We start from the raw sequence: 11,582 nt of genomic DNA on the forward strand, positions 1-11,582 counted from the left end.
CGGTTTGTGCCCTCTCAAGGTTCAGTTTTAATTCTTATATTAATCTTTTAGTGCTGTCAAGCTCCTGAAGTACTTGTACTTTCACTTTTTCGGCCGCCTCTGATCTTTTCCTATACTCCGGAATCTCCTCGTGCGCTTTTTCAAGCTCTTGTTCGACTTGCTTTCGCCGCTGTACATCCAATGCAAACACTAAAGTTAATTGTAATTTCATCAGATAAAAGCTACCAAGTCATCAATACAATAGCATCATATAGTATCAAAAGGACAAGTTTAGCACAAGATGCAACAATAAAATGCAGTGATAGTAGTTTCACTAATACAACTATATTTAACAGAAATGGTATTTTAACCCACAAATTTGATATCAAATTTCGACATCAACATGTATGGTTAACACAGTTCAAATATGCGAATATAAGAATGTGTCAGTGTCACAACTGATTAATCGTCCACATAAATAAATGCAAAAGATTGATATACCTCGACAGTCATCATTCGATGAGCCTTCCAATCGACAATTCCTCCAAACTTAGAAACGGCCTGCTTAACAGATTCAAATGGAGATGCTGTATCAATTATGCCTCTTTTTTCAGCAATTTGCTTTGCATCTGTAGGTGAATCAACACCTCCTACAGCAACATCAACAATCTTTGTTTGAGGCAGATTCACATTCAGTTCTTTCTGATCATTCTCCAACTCTTTTATCTGATTATCAACAACACTGACAGTAGAATCACTACCCTTCTGATTGTTCATTATATCTTCTAAGGATCCTTGTTCAGAATCTGCAACCACAGGTTCTTCGTCACTTTGCTCTATTACATGATCTTCATCAACGTTTGTTGTTGAAACTAAATTTTCTTGGAGGAAATCAATAACTTGTGTTGTAGGTGAAACTGTTATTAGTTCTTTAGGTTCAATCTGCAACTCTTTTGTTTCAGAAGATGAGGTTGAGAGTTCCATAAGATTATCTACATCACTTCTAGCAGTAACAGTTGAACAATCATCTTGCTTCCTGTTAAAGTTATCTTCTAAAGCTTCTGGTTCAGAAGTTTCAGCTATGTCTCCTTGTTGGCTTTGTTCGGTTTCGTGAACTGTTTCTTTTTGTGTTGAAGTTGAATTATCTGTTGGAAGATATTCACCTTGTGCTGTAGATTCCGGATTAGAAGTTTCTGTTGAGTTTGGTTCTATTTCAAAGGAATTAGACACTGGAAAATTAGTGTCATTTTCCACTCTATTGGTATCACAAAGTGAGTTGATGGAAGCTTCAATTGTTGGAGTTAGTACATCAGTATTTTCTTGAGTGTTTTCTGCTATTAGATTTTGTTCAGCATTTATTGTGGAGGATTCTGAGGCTGAATTGTCTTCAACTTCCTCCATTGGTTAAATGCAATTTGGATTGCCAAAGGTATCTAGAAGGAAAGTGAAAAAGAAAAATCAATGTGTCAAGAAAATGAAATAAAAAATAACATGCACAACTTGTATAACCTTTGCAGTTAGTATTATACTTTTTAATATTGACACTTTAGATTGAAGACGTGTCTGGTGTCTGAAATGTGTTAGTGTTTGACACTGACACATGTATATTCATTTTCTAATTATCATTGGTGTCAACGTGTCAGTGTCATGAAATTAGACCGGGGCTTAGGCAAATTGCCTCAAATACTAAAATGATGCTCCTTATTACATTTTCACATTGTTCAGAGGGAAAAGTGCAATTTCTTCACACATTAAGCCAATATAGAATGACAGATATGAAACAGAACATCATAAAAGACTAAAGTTTCTGTAATTTGATAGCTATATAGACCCCCCTACTACTCTCACATAATTAATTTAATTTCAAGTTCGTATCATCATGAACTGTACTTGTTAAGTTACCTAACTATTCATACTGGTTGAAAATCAATTAATGGAAAAATACACAGAATCTTATATCATACATGAAAAGCTATTAGTCCTTCCCTATGCATACATATTCACATTGAAATCAAAATTATTACTACTATTCATGAGGATAAAAGAAGAAGAAATATATGAAAAATAATATTTCAAATAATAATTACATAGAATAGAAAATAAACACCATGCATATGCTGATAGAGAAACAACTTTCTAAACATTGAAAGCCAGATTAAATTTTATTTTTTACCTAAAATAATTCAGACATATACATTAACCCTTCCTATTGCCGGTCAAATTCTTCAGGGAGCAGAGTTTTACCAATTTTGTTGAGAATTCTTCTGATATATATATAATATTTTATATCAAGAGAATAAAAACAAAAACTTATGAAAATTTGAAAATATGAAAGATAGCATAGGCAATAGATTTCATATGAGAAATAATTATATCAAACTCTAGCTATGATGTATAAATACTAATCCAAACTTTGCAAACCAGGAAAATTATGGCTATAGGAGTAAATAATGAATTTTATTTGCAACATGGACATGCAAAGAGTGGAAAAGGAAGGAATTGAAAGAAGAAAAAAAACAAAGAACAAAACTTGGTGCCTTGAAAAAGAAGCACAAAGGAAGCAGAGAAAAAAAACAAATAACAAAAGGAGGAACATACCCTGATTAAGCAGAAACAAAACCAATGATTGATATTTAGCAGATATTAATGATCAGTAAAAAAAATTGAAGGAGGGAATAATAGAATGGAAATTAAAATTAGCTATTTTGCAAAAAATGAAATTGAAGGATGAAAAGTTGTAACTAAATTTAGAAAAGGAAGAAAAAAATGAGAAAGGGTCAAGGGTGCAATGTTAATGGGGCCTACCCTGTCACATAAACAAGACAAAAGGTTCATTCATGATGCTATTACCTCATGAGACACGGTTGTTTTATTCAAATTATGCTTTTAGTTTATTATATGTTTGTTTTTTTTTGTTGTAAAACAGAGGATCGTACCGTAAAAGTCAACCAACCTATCATCATGTTTTATATAATGCTTGCAAATTACTATAAGGATATTATATTCTATTATATTATTAATATTTTATTTATTTTTTAATTCCAATTATAAAAAAATAAAATTGGGTTTGTCTTTGGATCATTAATCAGCTTGCCACTAATACTATGCCAGCCATTACTTGACGTTTTACACCTTCAATTTCCTTTTTGGTCAAATAAATGACGGAAAATTTTAATAAATAAATATATTATTGAATATTTTAAAACAACATGCACTGTTTTTGCTCTGGGAAATCTAATTTTTTTTTGGTAAACTAATAAATTGACGTATTCAAATGTGGGGATGAAGTAATTGATATCTATTTAAGAATTGACATTTTTTATCTTTTTATTTTTTGAAGAAAACTATATATTAGTTTTGTAAGAAAAAAGACAATTATATATTATTAGGTGAAATTTATGTATTATTAGATTGTGTGAATTTATTTTTATTTGATTAGGCCCATTCATAGAATTATCAGGTCACATAAATTTTATAAAGTGTGAGAAAAGTATTGTAAACATTTCTCTTTGAATACCATTGTTAATATTGTAAACATTTCTCTGTGCATTGCCACTTGTCAAGGTTTGAGTGTCGCAGCAACAAGTGGTAGTAATAAATAATGTACATGAAAAACCTCTTGACATGAAATGTTTATATATGATAATGGAAAAGAAAGAAAAAATAACAAATATAGCAAAGGAAAAATAAAAAATAAAAATAGAAAATGAAATTGTATAAACTAATCCATCAAAAGTGAACCAGATTTTCTAGGATCAGTAATATTAATCTTCCAATGATAATCAAGTGAACCCATCTTACTGGATCTCCTCCTTTCCCAATTCAACTCAGTCCTACGTTGTCTGGTCAACCTACAAAAACTTTGCAACTTGGTATCCATTTCATCATGAATGTTCCACCAACGTCGGTGTGCCACGTCACTAGCATAAACCCTTTGATCCACTACATCCCAATTACAATCATAGTCCCTATAACAATTCCAAGGTTTTAAACCAAGGTAATGAATTGAATAAAGTTTAGGAGGGTCTGCACCAAATAAACCATTTTTAACGCTTGCTTCAACAGTTGTGTTGGCCCAGAAATTTTTCAAATAGTTTATTCTCCTTGGAAGTCTATGCCACCACACGAATATCTCGTTTAGAAATCCTTGGTCTCCTCCATTGTATGAAACGACGTCGTCTCGCCTACTCATGAGTACACTGAAGGTGCAATTGGAGGGCTCGATAACCATGATGCCAGAGTTGAAAATTGATTGATCATTTCCAGTAGCAGACATTTGAGGGAAATTGAACAGGATATCGAGATTTCGGAGTACAACGATGTCAGAATCTATGAATATGATTTTGTCGTAATCAGTTAGTTGCCACAAACGAAACTTGCTGTAATTATACTCATTATATGTTCCATTTTCTGCTTTCGGGTTTCGGATTCGGGTTATGGTTCGGATCTTCCAACCCGCTGCAGATAGCGCGTGGCGTTTACGAACCGAGATGGATTTGTCAATCAGGATTATTAGGTCGCGTTTGGTTCCTGTTTTTTGGAGGCTCTGTGCCAACATTATTGCCCCGCAAACGTAACTTTCTGAAGAGTGTAGTACTGTTGCATAGGCTTCGCGTTTCGCTCTTCTTTCACTTCTTACGTTTCGTTCCATTTTCGACGTGTCGTACACTTCGTCGATCCCTGCATATTCAACATTATTATCTTAGATAAGGATGTTTCCTATACAAATTTACAAAACATACTCTATAATAGAACTAAAATCAGAAATATGCATATACAAGCGCCTGTAGCTCAGTGGATAGAGCGTCTGTTTCCTAAGCAGAAAGTCGTAGGTTCGACCCCTACCTGGCGCGATAATTATATTTTTTTATATTTTTATTTTGTTGATTTGAGTATTTTGCCACAAATTGCAATATAATGTAAGCAATAAATAATAATGAAAAAATGGTACCTTGTTCCCATAGAGGCAAAGACAAAGTACATGAGCCAACAGGCAAAGAAACCTTTTGTTCCAACCTGTTTACATCAGACTCATAAAACCACCAATCACCTTCATTCTTAACCAAATCATTGCATCTAAACAATTCCAACATTGGTCTACACTTACTCCAAAACACAATTTTTGTCTTCAAATTCCAATCTTTTTTCCCTTTCTTCACAACCATATTTGCCACAATAAGATTAACTTGTAACCTCAAAACTTCCCTTCCCCACCCTTCTTCTGGATACTTGCATGGTAACTTTGCTACTATTAAATCCATGTTTTCATATGATTCAAAATTTGGCATTGGTATTTCAGGACATGTTGGTACATCACTCTCTTCTTCTTCATCTATCCATTCTGGAAATAAATCTGTCCAATTGAAATTTTTTGATACTTTATCGAAATAAATTGGTATTGTTTCTCCATGTGTGTTCCATTCACTTACATCATCATCTTCATTCATGTTTATCATTCCAATTTTCATTCCTTTACCAATTTTTTCATTTAAAAAACTTGGTACTTCTATCTTTGTCCCATTTTTCTTTGGCTTCCTTAATTTTGATTGGGGCAATTCTTCCAATATTGCTTTCATTTTTATGCTTTTTTCTTCCTACAAGTTTGAATGTCACACAAATATACAACATTAATTCGTATGGTAAGGTGGTATTTGATAATAAGAAGAAATGTACAAAACCAATAAATGATTCTCAGAAATTGTAAGCCTTAGATAATTTAGTCATAAAATATTAAAATTAATGAAATTCAAAAATTGAAAATATCTGTGACATTAGTTCATTTGTTACAATTTCATAGATTAAAGACATGTTGGTAACAATAGTTTTTTTAAATAATTACTTTTATGAATTTGTGTCCATTTGTTATATATATATATATATTTAAATAATAGTTTATTTTTTTTATAAAACTTCTTCAAATGAAAAAATATTTTGAGTAGCACTTCTCTTAAAAATTATTTTTGATAGATACATTCTTTTAAAAAAAATATATTTTCATTATGATAAACAAACTCAATAATTTTTTTTTAAAAAAAGTATAAATTATTGCATAAAAAAAATCAATTTTTAATAATTTGTAACAACCAGATTCTAAATTAATTGGCTTAAAAATATTAACGTGATTAAAGATTTTCAAAATTTGAATTATTTTACAAGTTGATTAATTTTAATTCTAAATCTATAACTCATTCCAAGAATATAACATGAGTTCTGTTCTATATGAGCTTATGAATAGTACATAAAAATTGAACACAAGATAAAAAATACTATACATTTTGACATATATGTTGATATAGTAAGGTGGTATTTAATGAACAAAATAAACATATGTTCCATGTTTGGCACAACCACAAACAGTTAAATGAGAAAAGGAAAAGCACAAAAACAGAACAAGATGAGAAAGGGATGCCATTAGAATAGGCTCACCTTACCTTGTGATGACATTCTCTCAAGGAGCATCTGACAATTGAAGCTGCATTTTCGAAATATACCGATGAAGAAGGACGGAGAAGAAGCGTCGTATAAACAACTAGAAAGATGGCAAGACAGAACAAATTGAATCTAACAACCAATGCTTTGGATGGTGCTGTCTTCACCAACTTATGAAGATTTGAAACATCCATCTTTAAAGACCAATGTTTTCAAAAACAACAGTGCCTAAAATGGAGGGGACTACACTATATACTAAATGAGTCCTTCTTTTCATAAATTAGGATGTATTAGTAGTTAAATATGATGATTAGTTTGAGTAACAAGGATTAGGAAATAGTTGTTAGAGAATTATGAGTAAATCACAAAGCAAGACTAACCATTTATGTACCTCCATTTGTCCTTTACTTGTTCATTAAACAATATTGGAGATAGGAGCAAAATGAAAATATTACTTTACTTATAGCTGAGGTTATTTTATACCTACAATTTCTTGACAAAATATTATCATATAATTCTTTTTTTATTTTTAAATATTATATGTTTCATTTGTCTCTTAATCATTTAAGGAAAATAGAGGAGCGATAGAATAGTAAAAAATAATTATAATGATGGATTAAAATATATAAATATTTTCTCTGGTCTCAAATATAAGAGAAATTGAGTTAATAAAAATAGATATATTTAATTTAAATTTTAAATCTAATATATTAATTTTTATTGATCAAACTTTTTTTTATATTTAAGAAAAAGTATATAATTGAGAAAATTGTGTTAAGGGCAGTTGAGGAGGTTCACCAACAACAACCAATTGGTTGGCATGTCAATTTCCTACGTGTAAATAAAGATGAGGGGTTATTTGTTCATGAACTATGAAGCTCCACCAATCATGAAATGTATAATCATATACCCCTTTAGGTTAGTTGAAAAAAAAAGTCCTTTTGGTTATCTTGTTTTCTTATTGATACAAAATATGTTAATAGGTTGCACGTCAATGTATCATAATTCACCAAATATTTTTTTCAAGACATATTTTATTTTGTATGGTTAGAACATTGAGAATATGGTAGACTATCACAATTCATGTCCCCACAAAACCCCTTTCACAATCAGATTAATGTATATGTGTATGAGACTAATGCCACACACCCTTCTTCCAAATCTTTCAATGAAATAGAGCACGATCAACTATGACTTATATTGTAGAACCGATAGGATGGGAATGAAATCGTCTCTATTTTTCCCAATTATTACTATGTCTCTAATTATAAACATTATTTGAGAAAAAAAAATTGTCTTTAAATATAAATGTTATTTTAATTTATTAGGTGTATTTATTAATTGTTTTTCAAATACTAAATTACTAATTTGTCTTGGAATATAGAAAGTCAAATTTAACACATTCAAATGTTATTTTAGAAATATTTACATATAAAATGAATATATTAACTAATCTATCAACTTTTCTTAATAAATATGCAAAAAGTAATGAGTTCTTATAATTAAGGATTGATGTAATATATCTTACCTATTAAATTCGATCTCCTCTTTTTCTTTATAACTTGATCTCTCTTTTTTCTCTCACATATTTAATGCTTGTGATGTAGCAATTGAGAAAAATAAAGACGACAATGAAAAGAATCCACTTTTGTGATAAGATAAATTTTAGGTTAAATACCAACCGTAGTTCCTTAACTTAATTTCAGTTAACGTTTTATTTTTTTATTAATTTTTTTATTTGGTCATTTATTTTAATTTTAAGTGACAATTTGATCTTTTATGTTTTAAAATGTCAACAATAGTATCCTTTTTTTACAAAAATTCAAAAAATTCATCAACATTTTCAAACAAAACCGATAAAATTAATTATATTCTTCAATATAATACAAATTTGTAACTCAAATATCAAATAAAATCATATTTTTATTCTTTATTTGATGTTGTTAGAGATGAAAATATGAGTTTATTTAAAGATTTAAGTTATGAATTTGATGAAATTGCATTATATTGAGAATGATAATTAATTTTTTGGGTTTTGTTTGAAATTTTTGATGAATTTTTGCAAAAAAAAAAAATTATAACATTGTTGACATTTTAATTAAAACATAAAAGATCAAATTGTCACTTAAAATTAAAATAAATGATGAAATAGGAAGAAAAAAAAAGAACTAAAACGTTAACTGAAATTAAGTTAAGGAATGAATCACATGTGACATTTAGCCTAAATTTTAATTTAAGTCAATACATTGATGACCTAAAATCCCAAAAGGATGGTGAATCAATTATGAGAAATCCTCCTTCAACCACAAAGAAAGGAAAAATAAAAGGAAAACACACAAATCTCATATGAACTTCACAAATAAAAGGGAAAATAAATAAGTAAATCATCATTTTAGTCTTTGAAAGTGTAGGACGTTATCACTTTAGCATTTGATTTAATTAAAAATTTAAATTAGTTATCAAATTATTAAAATATCAATCAATTTAATCTCTTACGTCATAATAGTCACATATTATTTTGATAGTAAGTTGTATTTTTCAGATATTTTTATGGCAGTAAGTTGTATCTTTTAATGACTATTTTGATAATTTGATAACTAATTTGAAGTTATAGTTAAGTGAATGACTAAAATGACAACATCTTACATTTTCAGAGACGAAAATGGTAGTTTACCCCACACTCCTTCCTTCTGTCTCAAAATAATTAACACATTTATATAAAAATTATCTTAAAATAATCGATACTTTTAATTTTTAAAGTGATATTAATAATATTTTTTTTCAATTATATCATTTAATTAATATCATACGCATCACTGTCAATTCAATACCTTTCAATTTGTATTTATAATATAAAAAAACCACGAATACTTAACAAGATAATTTAGTAAAAATATATTTTCTCATATATATATATATATATATATATATATATATATAAAATATACTTAATATGTTTAAATGTTTCAAATATGTCGATCCCTTTAGCAATAATGGGATTTCCATACTTCTAAAAAAACAATAATGCAATTCCATTAATTGAAATGGATGATAGTTGTGGTGTCCTCAAAGTTAGCCTAAGGTAAAATGAGACCTAAAACACTATGAAGTTTAGTAATCAAATTATGAGAAGAGGTTCATTCATATATGTAATTTTTGTAAAGGTGTCATTAAATTAGTGAGATATGTAGGGACCTATAAGTAAGGTAGGTTAGGGGTGTAATACAAATATTGTTTGGCATTATGTTTCGACCAGCCTATGCCCCTCACACACATCTAAAAATTGTATCCATCCACATTCAGAGGAACTTCAATTATAAGCACAATCAGCATCAAAAGAAAAATTATTTCTATCTAAAGGATACCATGAGAGGGAATAATAGCACAACTTTGAGACAAAGATTATGACATGCTACCATTTGACTTAAACGTGACAACAAGAACATTAATTCTTACATGTTTTCTGATTTGTGTTCAAGTTTACCTTGGGTCAAAGTTACACATATGATGTTTGATAAAACAACTCTAAAGTTTTGGCTAGTTTGGAACAAATTTGTGTTTTTTTTTTTTTTTTTTTTTTTTTTTTTTTTTTATATATATATATTATTAAGAGTAAAGTGGTTTACGAGGCTAACACTAATTTTAACATCCTCCCAAAATATCAAGTGACTTATAAGCAAATGGTTAAATTGGATAATATTAAGACTAATGATAGTCGAAATATGTGCATAAATTAAAAATATTATCTGTAACCTGATGGAAAAAAAGATTGTAAATTATCGCATCTATTTTGTTAATATGACATATTTGTGCTGAAGATATTGATAGGATTGTTGCTAGAATTTTGATATTAGTTTGTCCAAGTGCAATGTCAATTATGTGCTTTGGTAGGCTTTACTCTTAAAGTTAACCCTAAAGTAATGTAGATAGGAAATGCACACAACTTGATCACTATATATGTTGTTTATATTGCCGCTTTGCATTTTCATTTGAATGAAATTTGTTTACCGTGAAAAAACATAAAATATTATGTGATTTAAAGATGAAAATATTATATTATATATTTTTTTTTGGTTTCGTGTAGGTTTCTTCCATTGAAAATAATCTTATAATTTGAGAGGTGTCGAACACTAAATATAGATACATCTTTTAATAGAAGTTCGAACATATAAAAATTAAAAAAAAAAATATTTTACGGAAAACAAAATCAAGTTATTAGTTTATAGGACAAAATCAGAAAATAGATACTCTCTTTTACTAATGATTTGGGATCTCAACCTAGTTTTACAATAACAATAGTAGCAATAATAATAATATTATAATCGAGAAAGTGGAGATGATTCATATTCCAAAATCGGATTAATTAGCCCCTACAAAATTTATGCATTTCCTTAATTTGTTAAACATATGTTATAATGTTCATCTTGAAGTATAGTACTCAAGATTCTTTGCCAGTTAGTTCATAAAAAATAGGAAAGTTATTTTAGGCAAATGAGAATTATGTCTTAATGGGACAGTTTAAGATATCAAATGTAAAACTTTTATCTTAAATTTTGTGCTTTAAACTCTTTAAAAGATTAAACATTATTTTTTTAAATAAAATACTTTTTACTTTTGGATTCTTTTAACATCTGCTCTTATCAAGACCTATTATTTTATGTTAGAGGTTCGTAATTGATACTGTAGTGAGATTCATTTAATTTTTCCCAAGGGTGCTTTTCCATAACTTGGGAAGATGCTATAAGGACATTTGTTTCCATCATAGTTGCTTAGTGGCTTTCGAGGCTTCTTTTCATGGAAAAAAAATGGTATTATTCCAAAGAAGCATATATATGGATAAGGAAGATATATTAAATGTTGATTATATGCCATCGAAAAAAAGTATTCCAACATACTTGTATATGAAGATGGAAGAGATTAAGTTGCATATATACCATATATTTTGGAACGGGTTTTTCCATGATTTTGGCTCTAGATGCTGTAGAGCTGTTGTGTCAAACTTCTATTCATTCAAAAGAAAAACAGTTAAGCTTTTTGTGTAATCAACAATGTAAAGAATACTTCAATGGAAAGAATGAAAGGTTAGAGAACAATTAAGTTTTTTTTGTAATCTTGCTAATGGATAGAAGATTGTTAGATAATTAATAGTCTAAAGCTATATATATATATATATA

The 11,582-nt window shown here is 28.9% G+C and overlaps 1 protein-coding gene, 1 non-coding gene and 1 pseudogene across 3 annotated transcripts; 1 reads left to right on the top strand and 2 right to left on the bottom strand.

The window, feature by feature from the left end:
• Positions 1-2,549, bottom strand: part of LOC101508139 (protein WEAK CHLOROPLAST MOVEMENT UNDER BLUE LIGHT 1-like) — a 4,517-nt pseudogene extending 1,968 nt beyond the window's left edge.
• Positions 2,550-3,598: 1,049 nt separating this feature from the next.
• Positions 3,599-6,849, bottom strand: LOC101507604 (UDP-glucuronate:xylan alpha-glucuronosyltransferase 2). Of its 2 annotated transcripts, none has more exons than XM_004499004.4 (3): positions 6,411-6,849; positions 4,931-5,573; positions 3,599-4,659 (listed from the first exon to the last, which is right to left on the bottom strand). In XM_004499004.4, exons 1-3 carry the CDS (start codon positions 6,600-6,602, stop codon positions 3,701-3,703), a joined length of 1,794 nt encoding a protein of 597 aa, XP_004499061.1. In that variant the 5' UTR covers positions 6,603-6,849; the 3' UTR covers positions 3,599-3,700. The 2 variants fall into 2 exon arrangements, with proteins under 2 accessions (XP_004499061.1, XP_004499062.1); XM_004499005.3 differs by having other exon boundaries at positions 6,406-6,590.
• TRNAR-CCU (transfer RNA arginine (anticodon CCU)) lies at positions 4,760-4,832 on the top strand. Its single transcript has one exon. It is a non-coding gene; the product is annotated as a tRNA-Arg (tRNA).
• Positions 6,850-11,582: the final 4,733 nt, after the last annotated feature.

The sequence above is a fragment of the Cicer arietinum genome, chromosome 4 (genome assembly GCF_000331145.2).
Source record: "Cicer arietinum cultivar CDC Frontier isolate Library 1 chromosome 4, Cicar.CDCFrontier_v2.0, whole genome shotgun sequence".
Taxonomy (NCBI): Eukaryota; Viridiplantae; Streptophyta; class Magnoliopsida; order Fabales; family Fabaceae; genus Cicer; species Cicer arietinum.

Bases quoted from the DNA above. Each gene is read 5' to 3' on its own strand.
- LOC101507604 (XM_004499004.4), bottom strand. From the start codon at position 6,602: ATGGATGTTTCAAATCTTCATAAGTTGGTGAAGACAGCACCATCCAAA. The intron at 5,574-6,410 runs GTAAGGTGAGCC...TCAAACTTGTAG, and splicing joins TGAGAGAATGTCATCACAAG to GAAGAAAAAAGCATAAAAAT. The intron at 4,660-4,930 runs GTACCATTTTTT...TTGAATATGCAG, and splicing joins TTTGCCTCTATGGGAACAAG to GGATCGACGAAGTGTACGAC.